The sequence below is a fragment of the Zosterops lateralis genome (assembly GCF_965231275.1).
Source record: "Zosterops lateralis genome assembly, chromosome: 20".
Lineage (NCBI taxonomy): Eukaryota > Metazoa > Chordata > Aves > Passeriformes > Zosteropidae > Zosterops > Zosterops lateralis.
The window spans coordinates 5294636-5319617 of record NC_139780.1 but is presented as its reverse complement, the minus strand read 5'-3'; the positions used below and the strand labels follow the sequence as shown (position 1 = coordinate 5319617).

Sequence of the window (24982 nt, the reverse complement as noted above, 5' to 3'; positions counted from 1 at the left end):
GGACCCTTCACCATTGGAGCTGTGTTTGTCCTGACTGAGGAGGGTTGTGTCGCGTTTGGCAGTGCTTCAAGATTCCCTGAAACACCCAGCTACACAAATTAGAGGTTTTCCGCTGGCTGTCAACTTTGGGTTGAAATCCTGGAGCCTTTCTAAAGTTCCACCTCCTCTGGAAAAGTGAAATTTATGTGCAAGTGTCCCTGCAGCTCTTGGCCCAGAAATACAAGTGCAGGTGTGGTGCTGAGCCTGGGATCAATGCTGAGACACAACACTTCCAGCAGGGAGGTATTTGGAACGAAGTAGCCAGTGTTTAATCATAGTCTGATTTTTTAAAATATCTTTTTATTTGTGCAGTTTTAAGGAAGAGGCTAATTGAATTCTCTTTGATTAGAGACACCTTGTGAGACATCCCTCCCCTTTGATCAATGCACTAGTCTGGCTCAACAGCTGCATGTAGATAAAAGTCCTATACATAAAGTACGAGGTATTGTTCTGTTTTAATTAAAACACTTAAAATTCTGTTTGCATGAGGTTAAGAAAACATTAAAATCCTTTCCAGGGTTATTATCAAACTGCTAATTTAAGCAAAGCCAAAGAGCTTTACAAACCAAATGTACTCTTCCCCACGGAGATGACTGCTTCTTCCCAGACCCTGTGTCCTGGACAGTGACAATATATCAAGACAAAAAATGTGGCAACTTTCTTTCTGATCTGCTCTAGGTCCAGCCCAGCCAGGCCATGCTTGGTGTGCAGAACGAGTGTTTTAAGCCTTAATGCAGGTGGGGGCTTTGTAAGTTGCTCAGAACCTTTCTGAGTGAAATTAATTTCTGCTGCTGAGAAAGTCTGTGACAATCCTTAACACTGCATTTCTCCAACCTCCCTCCTGCCAATCTTGGTGTTCTGGAGCCTTCCCAAACAATGACAGCTGCCTGCTCCTCTGCACATTGGGGAGCTGACTTTGCCTTTAAGTAGTGACAGGGAAATATTCTGGACTAAAGAAGCTACCACCCTTTGGTGCACCCTTTAGAAATGGAAATACTTGATCCCCCTGAGTGGTTCCAGTGTAACCAGGAGCAGGGCCAGGAGTGGCTTCCTCCCACTCCAGTCTGAAGGGACTGTGTGGCCAGGAATTCCACCAAAATGATGATGTGTGGAGATCTCATCATGGTGTGTGAGAGGGAAGGAACAGCTACTTTCCTTCTCAAAGCAGAGAGGCTTCAGAAGGGAAGACAATATCCTTGGGGCTGTTTGCTGCTGAGCTCCTGGACAGCATGGGATGGCTGGAGTGCAGCTGAGCAAGGCTCAGGGAGCAGGGATGAGTCCTGCTCTGCTTTCTTTGAGCCTGGCCCATTTCAGTGGCAAATCCTGCCTTCCTAAGTAAACTTGGGTTTGATCTGCTTTTCTCCTGGTTCATTAAAAATACACACATAGGCACAAATGATGGTAGGCCAGGCTCTAGGAGAGCTTTGGGCAGTTGAAATCATGCAGTACAGGAATTGCAGGCCATGGTGATACTGTCCAAGTCCAGGACATATTCCTGCTCAGGATGTGGGTCATTGCCCAGATCTTCCCTTATCCCTTGACAAATGATCCCAGGCTTGTAAAGTGGGATATGACCCTTAACTGTGCCGCATCCCCCTCTCCTTGTCACAGCCCTGCCTTCCTCCAGTCCCATCCTTGACGGTGCAAAGCATCCTTCCCAGGGCCCCTGCAGGATTTGCGTCCTGATCCTGCCCTGGAGGCGACACCTCCCACGACCCGCCCGGGGCCCGGCACACCCGCAGGGCTGTGCCAAGGGCTCTGAGGAAGCGAGGGCAGCCAGAGCCTTCCTCCTGCCCCCGGCCATCCAAGTGGCCGCCGGCTCGGCCGCAGGAAGAGGCTAACAGCGGCGGGCGAGCCACCCCCTCAGCTTTGAGTATCACTTTCAGCTATTCTGAAGGTTAAACGCCTGTTTAGAGCTCCCTATTGAAGGCAGAGCCGGGGGTGCGGCATTGTTCGGACGCCCTCCCGCTTTGTCTGGGCGCTTTCAGGGATGCCCTGAATGGGAAGCGGCCCCCCCAGCCCAGCACCCCGGCAGAAGGGCTCCCGGGGGAGAGGCGCTTCCTCCCGCCCTAATGACATTCAGGCCTCCATCGGTTCAGCTCTCGCTTTCTTTCTGCTGCAGTTTAACCCGGGCACAGAGGCCGGGCTCCATCTTACTGATCTCTGCTTGACACCCAATTACCACATGAATGGGAGAGAAAGGCTGCAAAAGGCTTTAACTCCCACTGACCCTCCTTCCCCTCTGCCTGCTTCCCTCTCTCCTCGTCCTACCCCCTCGCCTTTCTCCGGCGGAGGGAGTTCAAAACTGAGACGGGGAAATCAAACAAAGCCCCGAGTAAGGAAACCCATTGTCACCGCCTCCACGATGGCTCCCCTTTCGCCAGCTATTGTTTCCCTTGAAGTTTGACTTGCTGTGTGGAAGGATGCGAGCAGCTGTTTGTGCATTCCCCTGATGTTTTATTGAAAAATAATTGAATCGTCGGTTCGGAGCTCTCTGATAAAATGTTTCCTCGTGGCGCTAGGCCCTTGTGTATTTATAAACTACATTTCCCCCTAGGATGTGATGGCGACCTAAAACGTTTCCTCCAGAATAAACCCTCGGTGCAGGAATGGAGGCATGTTCCTTCTGCACTCAAGGAGAGAGAAAGAGTCCAAATGGCAGGAAAAAAAGACAGAAGATGGGAACGAGACAAAATAAATTAACCTCTCTTCACTGCCAGGCGCAATTTCCAACCGGTTCCCTTCGCAGTTGGCTTTGTGGGAGGGGAATGGGAGCAGTCAGAGCTCCTGGTCAGCGGCAGCCTGCCCCAGCAACCCGAGTGAGCACCACGGCTACCGGCTTTTATGTACCTGCTTATCAAACACCGTCTGTGTTTACAGATTATGTTTTCTTGAGGAGATTGTGTGCTTAGTTTCCCCATCCCAAACATATCCCAGAGAATTTGTGGTGCTCTGGTTTCAGCACACAGCATGGAGACAGGACTCATTCCTCCTCCAAGCACAAAATGTCCATAAAAACGTCCCCCTTGTCTCATGTGGTCACTTTTTGTCCAGGACAATTGTTAACAGTAACCAGCTTTGAATGCTTGAATGAGCCAAACTGGTATTTATGACTACTGTTCCCTTTCTTGCAATTTATTTTTGCTTTTCCAGGCAGGCATTAACACTAAATCTGTACCATTTTGTTGTGTAAGTCAGGAATCAAGATTCTTTTAGGAGCTAGTTCTGCTTTTATTTGGCCTCATAAATGATTTCTGGGAGCAAGAAGAACAGCTTATATAAAACCATAACTACAAACACTGATCTGGCATCACGATTACCAGATCCTCTGAATACAGAATGCTTCACCCATTTCTGAAGCAAAGATTTTTGTTGAAGGCTGCTTTTCCATACAATTCCATCCTGGGCCATATCTCCAAGATACTCAAAATACCCTGGGATTTAGAGATACACAAAATCCAGTTGGAATTTTTTGGATGAAGACCACGGTCAACAGCTTCACAGCTCTGCCATCACGTAACCCCGGCAGCGACGGCAGCATTCATCTGCCGGAGGGACCAGCCTTTCCTGGGGCCCAGCCCAGAGAATGATCTCCTCGGAGAACAAAAGGCCATTACAAACACCACCACCTTCTGCTCCCGGGGTTAGGCGTACTCTGACCCCCGTTAGCATAAACGAGGAGCAATCTGTCTGTGTAAATTTATGCCCCTTACGCATAATGCATCATGTATATGCATAGCTGTTACATTTCTCTGTGCATGTGTGCACACGTACATGTATTTTTTAAAAAAAAAACCCAAACCCTCCGCTGAGTGGAGGGAGGGTTAAGGGGCTGCGGTTTTTCTAGCAGCGCTGCCCCTGTGCAGCTCCGTGTCGTGGGGGAGAAGCAGAGCCCAGCTGTCACCGCCGTGGCTGCGTTCTGCCTGTGTACACGGCCCTTCTCTGGGGACGGCAGGGGAAAACAAACAGGCGACAGATGTGAGCCGCGTTGTTTAACGCTGTGCTGGGGGTGCCTGGCGCCGTGGGGATGGATGTGCTGCCTGCCAGGGGCTGCCCGAGCGGGAGGGGATGGATGCTCAACAGCCACCCCTGATGCAGAACTGCGTCTTCCCGGTGCTGACAGGAGCTGTCGTTAGCATCACCCAGCTGTTTCTGGTCGCCCACAATAATCCCGGCGAGCTGCGAGGCGGCAGGTTGGCACCGCAGGATCACAGAATTACATTACAGAATTGTGGGGCTGGGAGGGACCTCTGGAGATCCTTCAGTCCAAACCCCTGCCAAGGCACGTCACCTAGAGCAGGGGACACAGGGACACATCCAGGAGGGTTTGGAATGGCTTCAGAGGACACTCCACACCCTCCTCGGACACCTGTGCCGCTGCTCTGGCGTCTTCAATGTAAAGAAGTCCTTCCTCATGTTGAGGCAGAACTTCTCCTGTTGTAGCAGCTTTGCTGCAGGGAAACCCCCGCTGGGAGACCCGTGTGCGGCTCCTGCCTTCGCACAGCCCAAGTGGGCCCTTTGTGTGGTTCTCAGCCCGTGAAGGAGTTCTAAGGGCGAAGCCTGAACTTGGTGCAGAAATCGGTATTTTAAAATAACACCGCCTGGCACCGGCGCCCAGCGACTTTAAAGGAACACCAGCAAGGGCACGGGCCCCGGCGCGGAACTGCGGGAGCTTCTCCGGGGCAGGAACAGGAGCGGGGAGGAACAGGAGCGGGGAGGACGAGACAGGGAGGATAACACAGGGAAGCACCGGGGCCGCGGGCAGAGCTCGGGGCCGCCCCGTTCCTGCCCCGCCGCTGCCGCCGCTGCCGGCGCACCACACGGCGGGACCGGAAGTCAGCGCGGCACTTCCGGCGCGGCCGCGCGCGCCCGCCCTCCCCGCCCGCCGCCGCCAAGATGGCGGCGCCCTTGTCGCTGCAGGTGGAATTCGGGTGAGCGCGGGCGGCGGCGGCGGCCGGGCCGGGCCGGGGTCGGGGCCGGGCGGAGGGCAGGGCAGGGCCGGGATGGGCCGCGGCGAACCGGCCCCTCGGTGAGGCGGCCGCGGCATTGCGGCGGGGCGGTTGCTGCGTGCGGCCTGAGGGGCCGCTACGGGCGCGTCCGGGCCCGGGCGCCGCCGCTGTCACGGGAGCTGCGGGCCGGGGCAGCGGGAGCGGCCGCCACCGGGGAGCCGGGGAACCGGGCATTGGCGGGAGGGGCCGGGCACCGCCGGAGGGTGTTCGCAGCGTGGAGCCGGGCCGTCTGCCCGTCTGTCCCGGCTCTTCGCTCCCGTCTCTGTGAGCGTCTTGTGCCAGGCCTTTCTTTTTCTTTCACCTCTTTCAACCTTTTTGAGTTGCTTGGGTATTTTTTATTTTAATTATTAAAATTATTTGTGAAAACCTTCTTCTCGTTTCTCGCCTTTTTTTTTTCTTTTTTTTTCTTTTTTTTTTTTTTTTCCTGAGCACTGTCTGTGTGTGTTTGTGTGAACACGTGCCCTCACTGTGCTTTGTGTTTGAGCCCTGTCAGGTCTGTAAAGCTGCCAGGTTCTCACTCTCTAGCATTTCAGTTTCCAGGTCTTTGCTGCTGTGGTATCAGCATTGCTTATGCTCTGGCCCTGGGATCTTAAAGCATTTGCAGTGGAAGCTTGTGCATATTTGTGGAAATACTTGTGTTATGTCGTTAAAGCCTCCTTTTAGCAGAAACTAAAAGGCTGCTATTTATTCGCTTTTTCCCACCCTTTCACGAACACAGAAATGCCATAACCCTTTAAACACCCTTCTCCTTAAGAATCCTTCCCTCTATCTTTCCCTCTTCCAGCTGCAGCAACTCTCCTAATTTTCCCAGAAGAGTGAGATGCATTTTTGCTTCCCTTGGAAATGCATAAATGAGCTCTCTATGTAGGAACCACAGCTGAGTCCCCCACAGCTCTCGCCTTACAGAAGGACCTTATCTTGCAATCTACATCTCCCGCTGTAACAAAGCGTGACCTTGTTTCCATTACATGAAAAAATGTTTTTCATATCGTTGTTATGACTCGTTCCCTCGCGTGAATCTCCCCTCGTGTTAATAAATCGCTGCTTCAATTTTGAGATAACTATTTGTTGTGAGCTGGTGGAAGAACACCAACAGAGTGCTCTTTAGGAGAGTTGCTGCATATAAGTAATGCTGCTGAAGGCATAATAAGGGTTCTGTTGTGCTCTGCCATTGCAGAGTCAAGGAAACCTACCGTGGCATTTTTAGATATTGGATTTAAAGGAACTTAATAACATCTGGAAGTATCTTTGTTGACACTTAGGTGGGGATTGCTTGTTTTAAATATTTCTCTTTTATTATGTTGGTTTCCAAGGGAGGAGAGGCAGCAGTAAGTTCCCAGAAAGTAGCTTCATAGGAAAATTTTTCCAAAGTAACCTGCATTTAAGTTGGAAGAACATTTTGCCACAATTATGTGCCCTTTAAAAATGTGTTGGTAATTTTTCTACTTCAGTTTAATATTAAGTGAATTGAGTTTTTTACAAGTTCTCTAGTTGTTAAAACTTCAGCCAGTGTAGAGTTCAGTCCAGAGTCAAAAGCTGCTGTGTCCTGCAACTTAAAATACCTTTTGTGTTTATTATCCATGTTCCTACTCACATGGTGAAAGTTGTATAATCTAAGACTGAGTTTGGCCTGTGGCCTCACAACGTCATGAAAAATTATTGATGTTGGTAAAGCTCAAGATTTTCACAATTGTACTTTTTCCAGAACAGCAGTAGAGGCGAGGAGCTTGCTGAGGCTTCTGAGCTGTAGTTACAAAAATTAATTACTCTTTTGAAGAGCCTAAGGTTAGGGGCCAGGACCCAATTCAAATCCCATTCTTTTCCAGTGTGGGGACCAGCTCCTTTACCTGCCAGCCTCTGCACATCCTGCTCACACCTGATCTCCTGTGCTTGCAGAGGCCATCAGTTGTTACCTGAGGGTATTCCCTAATGTATTCAAAGTGTCAGAAGAGGGATGAACATCAGGTTGTTCAGTGGAGGAAGATTTTTATTTATTTATTTATATTTTACCTTGTCACCCTCATCACACACTTCTCCCAGTGGAGTCTCTCTCTGGGACACTTTGTAGTCGGTAGATCAAGAAAGAGTTGCCAGGACTCTCAGACTGCTGGCTCTGACTTGCTCTGTAACTTCGTGTGAGTCATTTTCCCTTTCTGTGTGTTCACACGTGGAAACTGGGGGAATATTTATTCCAGAAAATGCTCAAGTTTTGGGATTTCTGGCCAGCAGGTGTTAGGGATGAGCAGCGTTGGATGTGGTGTGGTCGCTGTAGTGTTGTTTGAGGGAAGCAGTGCTGGTGGAGGGTGAAGGCAGCACTGCACAGCAATTTGAGAGCACATGGAAATGGGAACCATCTTCCTGTTCTGCTGGGATGATGCCTGGCACCGTGGGGTTCTGGCCCTCAGCAGAGCCTCCTCTTTGTGTTGGCAACAGGAGCTGGCAGCTTCTCCTGTGGACTTCTGGTTTGTGACAGGAAAATAAAAGACAAAGGGAATCCTGTGCTAAATATAGTCTGTGTCATTTGTTTTCTCTGTTGTGGCATCTATGTAAATTGCCTCTTTTGTACTGCCTTCTTTTGACAATAAAGCAGAATCTCAGTGGTTCATTGTTTTTATTTCAGAGGTGGTGCAGAACTCTTATTCGATGGTGTCAAAAAGCATCAGGTGACTTTGCCCTGTCAACCAGAGCCTTGTGAGTATCAGAACCTGTTGGATAACTTGACAGAGGAACAACAAATGAAACAAAGCTGGTTTGTACAGCACTTAGAGTTGTCAGCAAGAATCAAAGTATTTTCAAAGCTCTTTCAGACATGGCATGGATCAGGCAGCTTGGCAAACAGGGGTTGGTTCTCAAAGTCTGAGGTCTTTCCTGTCGTCTTGTGAATCAAATCCTTCCTTAAGACTTTTGCCTCCCTCCTGCTGGATAGACAACAGCCTCTGGATGTTTCCATCAAGTCTACGTTTGCCTTTCTTGGTACTTGAAACCACCAATAACGTCCTTTCCCCTTTGTTTTTTCCTGCCTGTTCTGAGGTTTCCAGGAGGAACAGATAGATATGTGTGTGTGTTTATGTGGTGTGTAGATATGTGTAGCAATGTAACATAAATGTTGTTTATCTACTAATTTAACCTTTCAAGTAAACGTGATCTTATGTATGAATTCTGGAGTTGAAAACAGTAAACCTAATGCTCAAATAGGATGCTGGACATCCTGCCCGTTGCCTTCCCTGCAATAAAAACCAAGACTTTATGTTCCAGGGATAAGCAGTCATAATTCCTGATTTGCAATTTGGAATATCAATACTGAAACAGTGCTGCACTAACTCGCTTGTGTGCATACTTCAATTGTAGTGTAATTTTGCCACAGGTATGTTCTGAATTTTTCCAGCTAGATAGCACTGCTTTATACTTTTGGAGTGGGATTATAAACCAAAATAACACAAAGCCATGAGGGAATGTTAGCGACCAATATCTCTTGAATGGCTGATGTCATAATCTATGTGCTGGGAACCTCCAGGCCTGAAATCTTTTTGCTGTGCCTGGAAGTAATTAGAGATTGGTAGAAATGCTTTTGATGCTTGGACATAAGTATGTGTAATTCAAATATAATAGGAATACTGCAATATTGTGTTATCTTGTGGTTAAGGACAGGGACTAAGGCTCCAGAAACATGACCTGATGCTGATTTGCTTTGTGAGTTTGGTTATGTTGCTTAACTTTCCCCTGTTGCTAGAGATACTTTCATGTATCACAAGAGAATTCAGCATTAAATTCCAGCACTGTTGAAGCACTTAAGATCCTTAAACAAAAGGTAGCAAAGAAATGCTAAAACACTCATTTAGTTGGTTTATAAACTTGGAGAGTAGAGCATAATTTTCTCCTGCACTCTGCAGATTTAAAATACCCAATAACGCCCACTGTTTTGGTGGTGTTCAAACCATGATCAGATGCTGAAGAAAAAGGGGTTATTACAGGAGATGTTTATTTCTGCCAGGAGAGGGGAAGATATTAATACCAGAGAGGGATTTTTCCAGCCCGATGGCTGTCAGCGGTGCCGTTGTATGGGGCCTGATCCGTTCCCACTTGAAGTTGCTGGGAGGACTTCTGCAGCCTTAAGATAAACGCAGCCTTCTGCGTTTATCCTAAGGGATAAATCACTCCCTGAAGGTCTGTCTCAGCCTCAGGATTCAAATTCAGTGATCTCCAGTGGTTCTTTCCAGACTCAGCTAACACATTATTGCTCCCAGCTTTTCCCGCTGCCGTGTTTTCCAGACACTGCTCTCCCTGTGACAGGGAGTGGCAGAAGTGGCAGTGTACCCCCCTTGTCAACTCCCCAAGTTTGCTGCTGTCATGTGCCTTGGCTGTCAGGGAGGTTTCATTTTGGGGCTGGTTGTAGATTGCAGCATCTGAGAAGCATAAACGGAGCTGTGAGGCAGCTGCTGTAGTGTGACATTTACACCCTGCCCAGGGATGGGGCAGGCAGAGATGGCCTGAATGTCTGACAGTAAAGGATTGCTGGAAACACTCCTCCTGATACTTCCAGAAGACAATTATGTTGTGGTGGTGAGGAATCAATGGAATCGTATCAGAAAAAATGAATAATTTTCTTGCAATTTCATGTTGTTCCTAATGCCATGTATCTCCCTTGTTCACACTAAGGAATTTTAACTCTCCTGTCTCTGGGTAAATAAAGATATACATTGCCAGGTCCCTGCTGCCCTCGTGCAGCCAGAATTGCAATGACTGGAGAAATAAAACATCTCAGTTCTACTTGGCACATCCTGTTGCTTACCTTACCCTGAATGTCCATCTTTGAATTCTCTAGGGAAAGACCTGTAGTATGAACACTACTTGAAGACCTGCACTTCTAACCCCATTTTAAGTGATTTCATTAGCTGCCAAGTTTATTTTTGGCCATTTAGGCCTCTCTTACCTACTCTTCCTTTTTTCTAGGTTATTTTTGTCTTTGTCCTCTTTCTTGCAGAACAGTTGCTTCTCTCTGGGTTATTGGGCCCACCTGTATTTTAATTGTTTAGGCATTTTATATATATCCCAGAAGTGAAGTGAGGTGGAAAATTATATGAAGAAATACCTACAAATATTTACCTGAAGAAAACAAGCTGTGCTCCATGGTTAGCAGGGGCAATCAATGTTCTCTAAATTATAATGTTGCTTGAGCAAACTCTTTATGTGGTCATTTCTTTTTTTCCTGGTAGCAAGCACTAGATGGAAAGTAGGTGGGTTCCAGATCCAGTTATTTTTTTCAAGAAGATTTGATTCTCTGTCCTTTTCTGATGCCTGAAGGTGGACTCCTGGAGGGATTGGGAAAGGCAGGAGGAAGGAAGCTGCAAATGGGACAAGAGCAAGCCACAAGGGGCACAGCCACGTGGCAGGACCTATTTTTATTATCTGAGGGGCATTTTGTATCCTGATGTCAATTAAATAGCAGTTCTTTATTTCCAAAGTGGAGCTGTCTCAGCCTGCATTTTGAAGTTGCTGCCGAAGTGGGAACTTAGAAAGGCGTGGTGTGTGTGCATAGGCAGCAGATTTACCTAAGCCACACTTTGTGCAGGACTGTGTAATCTTGTAGAGCTGTTGCAGAAAGAAGACCTCAAGTTAACAAGAATCTTGTCCCAAATTTCTGGCTATTCTGATGATCTCACTGATAATGCTGTTTGAGGATCTAAAGGCATTATGCCCTGTTGGCTTCTTCTGCATAAAGAAGCAGCTGGGGGAATAACGATATTTGTCACATGGAGAGAGGATTAAATTGGCAGGGAAATCAACTTTATTTTCAAGCATCTAAGAGGCTATTAGAGACAATGGAGCATAAAAGAGAGAAACCCTAGATTAAAAACTGAAAATGTATTTGGCAGCCTCCTCCTGAAACAAGCCACAGTAATTTAACCAAGTGCTCCAGTAATCAAATAGATCATTGTACGACTGCTCTGCAAGTGATGCTGGAGCTCCTTCCTCCATCTCGCTGGGACTCACAGTGGTGGATTTGTCTTGGCCATGTGAGTTGCATGGATGCTATTGGAAGGGTAGGAAGTCACTGGCATTGTTTAACCCTTGTAGTCGTTTTAGGTTTAGCTCAGCAGCATCATCCGATGAAGAGTGTTTACAAAACCTCTCTGCTGTGCTGTCCTCTGGATGATGTACCCAGAGGTTGGGGTTGTGTGTAAAGTGGAACTTGTGCTGCAACCTGCTCAGCTGCTGTCATAGACTTGTGAATTCCAAATTCTCCTGTGCCTTCAGTGGTGGGTCTAGTTTCACTGGTGCTCCCTGGGACCTTCTGGGCTAATCAAGAATTCACACTGTGTTTTGGCACTTTACAAGTCTGGAAGGTTAAATTATTAATCAGTGTGATTTGGTAATTGTTTGTGGTTTTCCCTTTACCAAAACTCTAGGGAAAAAAGTCCACTGTCAGTCACATTTTTTTAAGAGGGAAAATAAAAATAATCTACCAAATGCTGCTTATGTTGAATCCCTGTAGAGAAGAGCATGATGTGCTCCTCGAGAGCTTTGCTTTCCAGGGGCCTTGTTCTGCACAGCATGGAGGACTGCTGGGGACTTGGGAGCATTCATCTTCCTGGAAAAGAGCCTGGGGATCTTGAGAGATCAGACCTATGTTACAGGCAAGGTGGCTCACAGAATACAGCATGGCATGTGTTCAGTGTTGACTGGGGTGCTGGGCCAAAAGAACCTGTAAAATCCAGAGTAGCAGTTGGCGTTGGCTCTTGGTAAGTGCCTAGTGCTGGGTAGTACATCGTACTTGAGTCATTCATATTCTGGCATGCCTTTATTGCTCTGTTTATTATTCCTAACATTTTAAAACGTGCTCCAAAGAAAGAATAAAAATGTATTTGCTAATGTAGAGGTTTATTAGAAGAATGGTAAAAAAAAGCCCCCATAGATCTGTGGAACTTCATGCAGTCAAATCTTTTTAACCACAGTGTGCGGTACTTGCAGCTCTGAGAGGACTTGGGTTATTCCCCTCCACGTGCATCCCACTCGTGCATCTCTTTTAGGCAGGAAATTATAGATTTAGTGGCGAGGGAAGGGGGCTCAGTGGGTCGTGCAGGGTGAGAGCTCGGGCTGGACCAGCTCAGCCCTGGAGCCACAGCCAGCAGTCAGGGTGAGCAGTGTTTGCAGCATCAGAGCAGTCGCCATCGAGCGGTTCCTGGCGTGGGTCTCAGCTCCAGGTCCCTGTCCCAGCGAGGCCACGGCTCCCTTTAGAGGGAGCAGGGAAATAAATGCTTGTCCTCACAGGAGCAGTCCCATCACCCTCCTGGGAGGCCGTGGAGCCGCTTTACCGGATCAGCTCATCCCAACTCATTGTGGAAGGAGCTTCCCAGGCACTGGGAAACCAGCTCTTGTGTGTGACCAAATCCCTGGGATAACAAAGCCTGGCTGTTACACCCTCCTTCCCAGCCGCTGTATTGCAGTGCGGACACCTAGCAGGATAACCCCTCTGTCCCACCCCCCTCCTCTCCCTCTTTTCTCTTGGTGGGATTTGCTGTGCTGACAGCGCTGTTCAGAGGGTGGCAGCGGAGCAGGGCTGGGGAGGAGGATCCGGGCCCTTTAAACCGCTTAGCATGCGGTTCACACGGCTCCGGGCCAGCTGTTCCTTTCTCTTCCTGCCCTCACTCGCAGGAGTTGTTTGCTGAGCTCAGAGCTCCTGTGCAAAATTGCTTTTCAAAAGAGCCACTTTCTGCTTAATTAAACAATGAGCCGCCGTCCCTCTGCACATCTGTAAAGCTCCCTCCGCAGCCCCTTTATCCCACAAACTGCTCCATTCTTACCTCCATTCACTTGTAAATCTTACTCCCCCCTCTCCTCCACCCTGATCATCTCACTGGCCCTTTCTTTTTCCCTTTCAAGTAAGACTGAGGGGCTTGGAGTATCTGTGGGGGTGGCTGGGTTGGGTGGACAGGAATCGGTTTAATGGTGCTTGGCCCTGTATGAAAGTCTAATAATAGCAAAGCAGATCTGAGCCCAAAAGTGAGAGGCGATTTCTGTATTTAGAGGAATAAAATCATGGCAGTTTCCTGAGCTGAGCTGAGACACTGACTCATCCAGCAGCCAGAGGGGACACAGCCACCAGCCAGGCTGGGAGGGGGGGCAAGGATTTGACTTCAAGGCATTTTCTGATCCAGCTGGCAGTGCCAGGGAGAGCCCAGCCCAGGGAATTCCCTCGGCCAGGCTGGCTGCGTGCAGAGCAGTGCCAGGCTGCCAGGGAATCCCTCTCCACTCTGGCAGGAGCAGCCACCTTCCTCCGTGGTCTGGGGCTGCACATCAGCTTTGTGGAGTCTCTTTAATAGCAATGAGGTTTTCCTTTTTAGCCCTTAGTGCCTGTGCACACACCCAAAACTCAGAAACCAGGAAAATAGGAGAGAGGGGAAATTTCAGTTTGCTGGGTTTTGGCAAAGCTTTACGCTGGTGGTTAGTAATGCATTCTCTGAATTGTCTTGCTGAGAGCTTAAAAAAAAAATTAACCAGTAACATTCAAGGTTAAACAGGATAAATGAATGGAAAAGTGATGAGGTGGGATATCTCCTTTATCACGGGGAAGGACAGATTATAGCCAGCATGATGCAATATCATCTAGCATAGATTGATAGGGAGGAATGAAGAAATGGGAGTTTAGTGCATTAGCAGAAGATTCCTGACTGCAAAAACTATTAGACCATGGCACAATCTCCTTGGGGTTTGGTAGCAGATCTACAGTGCTCTAGTCTCTTAAAATCAGAGCAGACAAATCTCAGGATGGTCTTTTATTGAGAATAATTTTGCACTGGCAGAGGGATAAAATCACAGGACCTTTTAAGGAGATGTTGTTTTTAATGTCTGCAATCTGGTACTTCACTGCTGGGGCAATAGTCTTTGAGGCTCTCTCAGCTCCTTCCTTTGACAATTTTGAACGAGAGGCAAGACCCTGTGCCAACACTAGTGATCTGTGATCCTAATTAAAAGAGACAGTTTGGTGCACTGGCATTTATTGGGGAGCCTGAAGTGACAATAGCGTTGGGTGTTACGGGATTAGATGCTCTGACTTTGGAAATGAGTAGGGATTAGGTTTACCCTGAGAATCAGCTCGAAGCTGCTTTTTTCTGTCATGGGAGCTGATGGATCTGGAGGCTTGCTGCTGGCTAGCAGTGGGATTGGAGATCCCTTGAACTTGTATTTCCCTACTAGCAATCTGTAAGGAGTGGAAGATCCCAAGCAGTTCCTCTCCAGTTCATAAGCATTGTGATTAAAACCTCAGGGCTGAGAATTGCTGGGTGATAGTTGGGATCTGAGTCCTCACTGCTAATGGGAAGGCTGTGAAAGACCTCTATGATCCTTTCCCATTTTGTGGACACAGGAAAATTAAGAAGAGCATTGCTCTTCTAGATGAGAAGCAAGAAAAAGACGTCTTAAAGCAATTAAAAATTACAGAAGCCAAGACCTTGGTGTTCATTTGTAGCAGACAAGAACAGATGAGAGCAACAATTGCAATTCTCTCATGCCTGGCTTTAGTTACCCCCTAATTTCTTCCCTAGTACTTAAATCACTGCCCATTCCAGTGTGTGGCAGGATTGGCTTGTGCACTTGTCAGAGAAAATGGATTTTGCTCTTGCTGCAAAATTTGCCTGGCTGCTCACTCTGTGTAATACCAAATCCATTTGCCTGTGACTCCATTTATATCAGCCATTCCAGGTCTTTTTCTGCATTTTATGGCACACCATGGTCTGCTTCAGAGAATGATTTGCATATCAGATGAGAGGCTGGAGGAGTTGGAAAGATCCCTTAGATCTGGTTTTGAGCTCTTTTAGAGAGCAGATTCCTGGAGGGTCTGCTCAGATCCAAGAGCAAAGAGCAGTTGTGCACCTTGGAAGAGCAGCAGGTATTGGGAGGTGGTTTGTCTGTTTTAAAAACAAGCTGCTTGAGCAGGGAAAGAGACGTACAAATTGTTTTTCCATACATTTCCATGCAGGCAGGGGGAATAATGGCAGAGGAGCGGCAGGGAAGGGGCTTTGTCATGGTTACAGGCCGGTGGCTGAGAATGTGGGTGGAGCAGCGCTCGTCCAGAGTTAGTGACCTCAGCAAATTGGAGCTCAGCCATGGTCAGTATGATAAATGATCTTATTCTGGGTCAAAGAAATGATACCCCACAGGGAGGTGTCCGCAAGGCGGCCCGGGAAAGCGCTGTGCTCCTGCAGCACTGACCCCTTAGTGACCAGTGCCACATATCTCTTATTTACTGCAGACCAGAAGGGAATTTTCCATGGTTCAGCCTTTATAGGGTTCCCCTATTTCCCTGAAATAATCTCCCAGTTCTGCAAGGAAGGCAAAAAAATGGGTGTAATTACACCTTCTGGGTGCCCTTCGAGGCTTTGTGCACGTTTGTATGTGGATTTTAAGGCAGGGGACACGTCCTTGCATATGTGTGTGAATCTGTGAGTGACCTGTGCAGCTCCCTGGGAGCCAAGGGCTGTGTGTCCCATGTCAGCTGGTATCAGGGTTGCACAAAATCCTTCCATGTTTCTGCACCTTTATCCAGTTCATTGTCCTTCTAGTGCAACACCCAGCTTGGTGTTTCTTATTTGAGGCACCTGGTTTCTCTCTGCACACAGCAAGTGCCCTCTTTTCTGAGTTGTCACTGATGGATCTGTCAGGCCTAGGAGGTTTTATTGAGCTAGGAAAGATCTATGGATTTCAGCCCTGCTTTTGAGGGTGCAGATGAACCCAGGCAGTGCTAAAATGGACTATTAGATGCATTCCTGTTGCAGAGGAAACTCAGGTGATTCTTCGTGAAGAAACAGTTGGGGCAATGCAGAAGGTCAGGCCTTGCAGGATTTGCAGGAGGACGGAGCAGGCTGTGCAGTACTCTCTGCCACAACCAGGAGTGTTTGTGGTGCAGCTGGGCTGAACAGGAGCCGAGTCTATTGGGTTTTGTGTGTGCTCACTGCAGTTCCTGCATCCCATCCTCTTGCGTGACAAGGCAATGACTTTGTGTCACTGCAAGCACACATCTCGTTTTCCTGAGCGCTGTGTTTCACTGGGTGATCGGTTTTCTGCGTTTATTGTGGGCTTGGGCTCCCATCTGTGCACTTGAACTAAGCAGTTTTCTCAAACATTTGTTGGTTTTTCTTTTTTTTAATTAAGTTTAGATTATTTTTTCTTAAGAATTCGGAGAGGGTTGATGTAGTGTTAGCACAGGCAGCAGAAACTGTCTCTGTGTAGAAATAAGACAGGGATTTCCTACCATGTGCTTCAGTCCCTTCTTTGCAGTTTGAGAATATTTCCCCTTCCTTGGCTGATTCAGTCTTGCTTCTCCTCTGATGTTGCCAGTAGTGAGGACAGTTAATAAGAATTAAGAGTGCATTTTTTATGTGATATTTGTTTGCTGTGAGTGAAATGGAGTAGGCTACCCAAAAGATTTCAGTAAGACCATGCAGCAGTGGTAAAAATGCATCATTACTGGGATGAGCTGGGTTCGAGCTGGTAATGCTGGAGTAAAATGCTGTATTGTCTCAGCTCTCACCTGAACCTCCCTCCAGAGCCAAAATGCACAGCAGGTTTTGCAGCCAAGTCACAGCACCTGTAGTACAACTGTGCTCCTGCCAAAGCAGATGCCTCTGTTCTGTGATGGGGGCCAGCCTCAAACCAACACGAGTGTGAAATCGCTGCATTGTAGTGATGATTTAACTTGTCAGCAGATGTGGTGCCTGATCAGGCTGAGATTTTTTTTCCTTCTTTATATGTCATCTGTAGAGAACCTGCTGTTTGCATAGGAAATCCTTGGCCCAGGGAGCTGGAAACCTGTTAGACCCATTGCATAATATCACAAAGAAAATGTCTTAGGAACACTACATATGTCAACTGTAAGAGATAAGCAGTTGTGCTATAATTTACCTCTTATTATTTCCATCATGAGAACACAGTCGTGAGCTGTTGATCAAGACTGCTGTTTGAGGCACTGAGCTGCAAGATGGCTTCTCCACAGACCACTTGCAGTGGAAGTAATCTTGTTCCTTTTCAATATCTTACTTGTGGGAGATTGTTTTGGTGTGGCTGTGGTAGTCTGTCATCCTTTATAATTGATTTGTTCTAGTAATATTGGTGTATAGGACATAGAGAAATGAAGGTGAGTGACAAAATTCAGTGCTGATAAAGCAGGTGAAAGTATTGTCTTAAAGTTGGCTGTTGGGAAAGGGTCTTAATTTTTGTACCTTTTGGAGTGGGCAAGCTCCAGGCATGCATAGGAGTGTCTGTTTTTTTTTTTTTTTTTTTTCTACTGTTTAAATTCTTCAGTACGTGTGTATGTGACTTCTGGGTAGGAGTAAATGAATGTTGGCTCAGGTGGGACTGAAAATAACATTTGTTATGGAAGGAGATGGGGCAAGGGAGTCTTCCAGCTCAGCCTCGAATAAATCAGTCCTCTCGCCCCTCCGTCCAGGCTGCTTCTAGGTGGCTGCCTTTTATCCAGCTAGTGCAGTGTGTTTCTGTTTAAATGATCTCTCCTGAAAGGTCCCAGAGGAAAGGGCTGCTTATTCCATGCAAGGAGAATGGTATATGGCACAGCTCATTGTTGTGTGCCCTGCTGCAAGTGCATAAATATGAAACAGCTCGCGGGAGATGCTGCGGTGGGGCTGGTGTCCCCTTCACAACCCCTCCCTCTCCTGAAGGCTCCTCTCCATCTTCCTTCCTTTACAGCTTTCATGTCTTGATGATGGAGAGCGGGAGCCATTTGGGTGTGAGATCCTGAGGGCTTGATGTTGCAGCAGCGTTATTCAGGGGATGGGGAATGTAGTTAACTCTTGTTCTGATGGCTGACTGACCACTGTGGTGCATATATATGTGTGTGTCTACATATACATACATATATTTATATATATATGTATGTATGTAAATACACACACCTTCTTAGTGGTGCTCCCTGTCCCCGGTGCATGTTGCTAGGAAAGAGGCAGGAAATGGTCTATTTTGTTCTTTTTAACTACATATCATTACAAGCCAGTCATGGGTTGGCCCCAGGCAGGTGATCTAGCTCACCAGGCAGTTTTGAGGACAGAGCAGCTCCTTTCCCCAGATCAGAGTGATCCAGCACTTGGAGGTAGCAATACCTGTTGTGCTTTGGGCAGTGCTGTGGTGAGATCAGGGTTTTGGGGTCAGAGTGCTGTTTTGGAGGCAGCAATGCCATGGGGAAAGCAGGGGGAACACAAGAGGGGAATGTCAGAGCATCCCCCTCCCCCTTTCCCTGGGAGAAGAGACCTCCGTCTGCTGCAGAGGGACATATCCCCATATCCTAGCTGATGTGCACCTGTCTACACCAGGGCTGTTCATCTTGGGTGTGACAGAAGAAACGAGGGTGACGCTATTTGGAACAACCCCAGTTTGGCTCTGGATAACATCCATAAGCCCATAAAATCCTGGGATAAGGCCTGGGCTGATTCAAGCCACTACAAATGCATATATTATTGCTGGTCATGAAGCAAACACGTGGGGAATGGTACACAGAGTGAATTTAATTCAGAGAAGCACATGTGGAAAGATTCCTTATGACTGCAGTGAGCTTGCCTCACATAAGAAACCCATCCTGCCATCCCTGCTCCTCCTGGAGCAGGGCTGCAGCCTCACTGGTGGATTTGTGCCTTCAGAAAGCTTCCTCGCTTCTTGAAAACAAACAAAACTCTTTTGGGGCTTTCAAAGGGCTGTTTAAAGGAGCCCCGGGAGAATAACTGATTGTGGATTCGGAATGATGAAGTGGTTTGTGGAATGGTGAAATATAGAGGCAAATGCAGGAGAACTCCACTTTGCAATTTGTCAGTTTCTCTAAACCCTGTAACGGATTGTTCCCCCCTCCATCTCCTCTCACCTCTCCAATAGGAAATTAACTGATGCTATCACTAAAGAAATTGTTTTTGCCTCACAAAGTAAAATTGATACTATAAAAACCCACCAGCAGTGTCTCCTCCTCCTTTTACATGAAGACAAATCCTTCCTGTCACCTACTGAAATGGAAAGATAAAGGCTGAGCTTTAATAAAGAAGCTCTAAGCATAAAGTGTAGAAGGAGGGAGCAGGCACAGTATGGGGAACACTCCACAGCAGCAGGTGTGATGCTGAGGGATGCTGTAAGGGTCCCTCCTGTCTGTTTAATGCATGGCCATGGACCCAGGGCTTGGACCCCAGAGTTCCCAATGTCTCCAAGAGTTTGTGCTGGTTTTGGTACAAAAGTGTCTGTCTCTGTTCAGGTTCTTAGGCTTGCTTGTTTGGACTTTCTAAATCTAATTAAACTCACAAAAGAATTAGACATAATTTGTCGGGTGACAAGATAATACACAGGATGTGGGACATGTTAGAGACCTGAATATTTGGAATCTGCTGCCAGATTGGTGCTTCAGCAGGAGCTGCTTTCATTCTTTGTGGGATGAGTTTTCTGTGAGAAACCTCTTCTGCCAAATCACAAGGACAGGACTGTGAGTTTCTTTGCAGCTATCCCCATCCATCCTGCATGTTCCTTCTCTGCTCTTTCGTGGATACACAATCGCTTTGCTCTGGCATCACCGGGAGCCATCAGCTAGTTTGTAAACCCTGTCCTTCCTTCTTCCAGGGGATATCAGAAACCTGCTCAAGTGGATCAAACAGAATCTGTTGAAAGAGCGACCAGAGTTATTTATACAAGGGGAATCTGTGTGAGTACAACTGTTATGAATCCTCCTTGTGTTTCTCTGTTGATCCCCACAGTTTGGGGAATTTTTCCTGTGAGGCAGATTTCCTATTGAGTAAGTCAATGACCATGAAAACAAAGGATTTGCTTAAGTGGTAGTGGGAGGTATCCCACCCACACCTTGCACTGTCCACAGAGAGCATTTTTTGCGGTCCTCACCCCAAATCTTTAAACCTTAAACATGAAGCAGGGCCATTTATACTTTCTCTTCATTGTCACTTGGAACAGAGAAGCACCTGTATCCTCAATTCCAGGAGCTTTAGCAGGTCTGTCTGTTCCCTGCTGACATCACTGGGACTGAAGCAGTCATTCTGAGAAATGCCAACAAATACTTCTTCTGGGAAATGTATTTTTATTATCAAAATGGGGCCAGTCTCGTGGAGGGGGAGCAGGAAAAAAAAAAGGCAAGAGAAATGGAGCAGAGTGAGCTGTGCAAGCCATCCCTGACTGTGGGGTGGCGCTGGGGGTGTTTAACATTCGTCACAGATCTTTGTGAGCTGAAGCATGTGCCAGGTCCCCTGGTAACAGGAGAGACAATTGCAGGACACTGAAGATCAAAGAGGGGGAATCCCTTTGCTCAGAATCAGGGGCTTGGAATGGATCCCAGGTGTTTAGTGCCTCTGCTAGGGGCACTGGAATAGCTCTCCCTACCTTCACACTGAGCTCTCTGCGCTTGAGTGTCGTGCGTGGGTTTTAATTACCTGGCTTTTCTGCATGGTACGGAAATGCAGTCATCCTGGAGCATCCTCTGAACGGTGCCTTTTCATTCAAATGAGCTTTGGGATTACTCCTTCGTCCCCTTTATTTGATCTGGAAAGGGCACAGACTGTACCTGCTTCCACCTCCATGCTAGGATCCCTTTTTTGGCTTTATAAGCAGTCAGCTTGTGATCTGTGCCGTGACATCCCTTGTTCTTAACTATTTGTGGAGCTTTTTAGCAGCCCTGTATCCTAATTATTTTTCTCTATTCTACAGGAGGCCAGGAATTTTGGTGCTCATCAACGAGGCAGACTGGGAGCTAATGGTCTGTACTCCTTCAGTTTGACTTTCTTTGTTGAAAATATTGCTCTCTCTGTTCTGTGGTTGCTCTCACAGAAGCTATTTCTGATTCTTGCCCCAAGCAAAGCATCTCATATTTGAGGGGGAAGGGGCAGGCTGGAATCTATCTCCTGTACTGTGGCTGTTCAAAAGCCTGGAGCCTCTCTCTAACCTGCTGAGTCTCATCAGCCAGACAGGGTCTGGAGAGAGATCACCCTTTTTCTCTGGTCTCTGGAGCTGGGTTTTGCACCTCTGGCTGCTGGCAGGTCCCCCCACATGTGGGATGACAGCCTGGGGGGCACCTGGGACCTTCAGGCCCCACACAGGACCACCTTCCCTGATGTCAGGTGGTGCCTGGCAGGTAAAGGCCACAGGGAGATTTCAACTCAAACAGGCACCTGGTAAATGTCTTCCCTTCTCAGCCCACTGTTGTGCTCAGACAACAAACAGCCCCTCGCCATTTCCCTGCCTCAGGCAACCACCTGTTCTGTCAAAACCTGGTCCAGAAAACCATGTGGAGTGATGAGCATCAGCATTGTGGCTGATCTCTCACCTTCACTTCTGTTATGATGTAAACATCAGTCTGTCCCCTTCTGCTCTCCCTAATACTCACCGTCTTTTTATGAGCTGTTTTCTCTTTGCAGCTTGTATTTGGAAATGACATTTAAACAATTCTTCTTTTTTTTTCTTGGCCTGCAGGGTGAGCTGGATTATAAACTCCAGGACCAGGATAATGTGCTTTTCATCTCCACATTGCACGGCGGGTGAACTCCTGAAAAAACAAGACGATGTAAATCCAAATCCCTGGGAAAAAAAAAACCCAAACAAAAACCTTAACCCACCCAAACCTCTCTTGAACTGCCTGTGTCCAGTCTCTGCATCTTCCCACTGCGTTCACTTGTTCTAGACATCAAAATAAAGCCCCGCCAGCCTGCGGCCTTCTGTCCACCACAGCAGCATCCATCTTTTGGTCCTCATTTCACCTCTCCTGACTGCAGTTCCAGGTACCCTAACAAGCAGAGAGCACCTCAGCATGTGGGACTTGATTTTTCTCTGACAGGAGGAAGAGAGGTGCTGAACCCTGAGTAGGATAACATCTCTTGACATGTAGTGAGGTGTTCTGGTGCTGGGAACCAGGATTCTTTTAACATGATGCTTAATGTTGGTACAGTCTCTGCACCAGCCATGGGAAGGGTGAGAAAGTGCCAGGAAACAAGAGGTAGCTTGACTAGCTTTTCCATGGGGTAGCAAACATGACAGCTCCAGAGCCCTTGGAAGCGACTTTCACCTTGTCATGATATTTATTTATGAGAAGCAGGAGAGAAAAAGGCTTTTTTGGTTTTGTATTTCTGATCCCCCATGCTGCTTTCATACCAGAGCTGAGGCAGGGTGAAGTACTGGCCCATGAATAATGTCAATTTATAATGATTTGGTTGGAGGGGAAACAAACCCTCACCCAGCCTGAGACAGCACAGAGTGATCAGGGCAGCAAATGATCTTTCTGTCACCATGATAGACAGAATTGATCACTGCACTGCATTCTGTGCAGGTGGGAGCTGCAGTCAGGCTGGAGAAGGGCTGGGGCTGGAGATACACAGTTAAAGTGCCAAGACCTGAGAAAGTCAGTGGCTTTTAACCCCTTGTGTCAGCGGGGGGCAGAGGCTTCTTGCTGCATGCCCTGAGGAGGTGGGTGTGTGTGGTTCTGCCAGGGCACGGGTGTTGTTGGCTTTCCAGAAGTTTCCTCGGATAGACAGACTGGCCCCTACCAGCCAGGAGGCTACAGCCAGAGCAGAGGGATGGGCTCAGAGAGCATTGGCACCAACAGGTCTGAAACATGCTGCATGAGCTTCCAGGAGTGCCTGACCAGGATTGTCTCCCTGCGTTCCCCCCTGCCCTGCTCACCTGTTTGGGCACGGGTCCAGCAGTGCAGAGATCCCCAGCAGCAGCTCCTGCCTGAGCCGCGGCTGTGGTGGAGCAGAGGCTCACCAGTGCTCCTTCGGTGCCTCTCACAGCTGATGTGCACCAGGTACTGCCCTAAGAGCCCTGGGTCTTCAGGAGCTGCTGGGGAGGCGGGGAGCAGCAGCCCTGCTCAGGCAGCCTGGCCCAACACCCCGAGTGCTGCGCACAGGGAGCCTCTCCCGCGCTGTGCCTGACGAGGAATTCCTCTGTCTGATGTGGAGAGTGATTCCCTCAGCTGACTTCACTGACTCCTCTCTCGTGCCTACCCCTCCACAACCTGTGGAACTAAAAGCACCCACAGCCTACGATGCATCTAAGGAGCCCCAACTTCAACCCACTGCTGGTCACAAGCCGATATTCAGCCTTTTCCAAATCCAGCCACAGCAACTTGAGTCCAGCTCACTCCATTTGCAAATGACACAGACGGGCCAAAGCTCTTCTCTGTCCCGAGTTCCTGGCCCTTAGCTTAGCTGGGCCGGGACAGTGGAAGGGGATTCCAGGTGGTGGTAGGAACTGGCTGAAAAACAAGGAACCTGAGTGGGGTGCGGCTTGAAACGGACTCAAACACAATGGGAAAAAGCAGGTTCATCTTCAGCGCTGCTGCCTGCCCTTCTTCTACCCTGCCTCTGTGCCTTAGGCTGGGCTTGTCTGTTCTCATCCCCCCCAGCTGTTTGCTCAGATAAGATGGGTTCCTTCCCCAGGAGCCGTTATTCCCCTTGATAGTGGAGGTAGACCCAGGTGGCTCAGCTCCTGCTGTAGTAAAAGCTGTCAATCACTGCTTAAAAAAAGCTAGAAATGGGAAGATGAAGGAAGCCAGGGGGGTGGAGAAGAGGGGTACCGCTAAATCCTGTAACAACAGCAACAAAAAGTTTCTGAAATAAAAGCCTTTTAAAACATTCTCTCCCTCCAGCTTTGTCCTAGATAGGCTCTTGGTGAAATTCTGCTCGGATCTTGTAATGCTTCCCTCCTCCTCCTGGGTTTCCTTGGCAGCCCCGGCCGAGCCGTTTGGCTGGTGGATTCATAAAGCCTCTCTGTTAGAAGGAGCCTTCCTCCGGCCGCGGTTCCGCGGGGGCTGCTCCGCTCCGAGGGGCTCCCCGGTCCCGCCGCGGCGAGGGCCGTGCCCGCAGCCCGGAGCCGCTCTCCGCCGAGCCCGCCCGGTGCCCGAGCGGCGGGGACGGTTCTGGGCCCGGCCGAGACTCCGCAGAGCCGGAGCGGCCTCCGTGTGCCCGGGGCCCCCGGGGCTGCGGCAAGAGCACCCAGGAGTGTCCTGGTGCAGGGGCCGGGGGCATTCCCAAATACGTTAAATGACATTAGGCCGCAATGTTAAAATAGGTAACTAAATAAAGCTAAGGAGGATAAACCGGGATGGAGCCGCAGGGCCGGACTGCCCGCCCGCCGCGCCCGGCTGCGGCCCCACCGCCCCCGGCAGACCGCCAGTGCCCGGGGCTCGGCCCCTCCGGCCCGCCCGGTGTCTGCCCGGTGTCTGCCCGGTGTCTGCCCGGTGTCTCCCCGGTCGGGGCTGGCCGTCCCGGTGATGACCCGGCCGCTGTTTGACGCATTGAGGCCGGGCACCCTCGGCCCCGCCGAGCGGAGCGGAGCCGCCGCTGGTGTTCCCTGTTTCCCCGAAATGCCGGCCCCGAGCCCCGGGAGCGTTACCTGCCGTGCCCCGGCCCGGGGAACGTCCGTGCTCTGTCCTGTGCCCCGAGAGCCGTCCTGGAGCCCCGCCGGAGGAGGTGAAACCTCTGCTACAGATGTCCAGACACAATTCTTGGTTCGTACGGCTCCATCGCACAAGAATTGCGTTTGGACAATCAGGAGCGGAGATTCCCATCCCGGGCTCGCGGGATCTTCCAGGGGGAATCCGGCTGGAGCCTGGAAAAGAAGGACACACGGGCCCTGAGTGGGCTCCCCCCGCTCCCGCTTCCCGGCCCCGCCGAGCCTCTCTCTGCTCCAGCCCCGACAAGTTTCGAGCGCAGCCGCGGCGTTTCGCATCCCGGGTTCGATTTAATGGCACCGCGAGGAGTTGTTTAATTTTACCTACTCATTTCTTACCCCTCAAAAAAAAAAAAAAAAAAAAAAAAAAAAAAAAAAAAAAAAAAAAAAGCAGCCCTATTTAAAAAAAAAAAGGAAAATAAAAGAAAAAAAATAAAAGAAAAAAAAAAGGAAAAAAGGGGAAAAAAGGGAAAAAAAGGAAAAAGAAAAAAAAATTAAAAATAAAAAAG

General features: G+C 48.6%; 1 protein-coding gene across 1 annotated transcript; it reads left to right on the top strand.

Moving 5' to 3' along the window:
- The first annotated feature begins 4883 nt into the window (after positions 1-4883).
- URM1 (ubiquitin related modifier 1) lies at positions 4884-21754 on the top strand. Its single transcript, XM_083875602.1, has 5 exons — positions 4884-4970; positions 7669-7739; positions 19647-19728; positions 20739-20787; positions 21501-21754. The coding sequence occupies exons 1-5, from the start codon at positions 4936-4938 to the stop codon at positions 21567-21569; spliced, it is 306 nt and encodes a 101-aa protein (XP_083731728.1). The 5' UTR covers positions 4884-4935; the 3' UTR covers positions 21570-21754.
- The last annotated feature ends 3228 nt before the right edge of the window (positions 21755-24982 follow it).

What these genes read in the sequence shown, in the direction of transcription:
- URM1 (XM_083875602.1), top strand. Translation starts at nt 4,936, where the DNA reads ATGGCGGCGCCCTTGTCGCTGCAGGTGGAATTCGG. An exon ending in TCGCTGCAGGTGGAATTCGG is followed by an intron (nt 4,971 to 7,668) that starts GTGAGCGCGGGC and finishes TTTTTATTTCAG; the next exon opens with AGGTGGTGCAGAACTCTTAT. An exon ending in TTTATACAAGGGGAATCTGT is followed by an intron (nt 19,729 to 20,738) that starts GTGAGTACAACT and finishes TCTATTCTACAG; the next exon opens with GAGGCCAGGAATTTTGGTGC.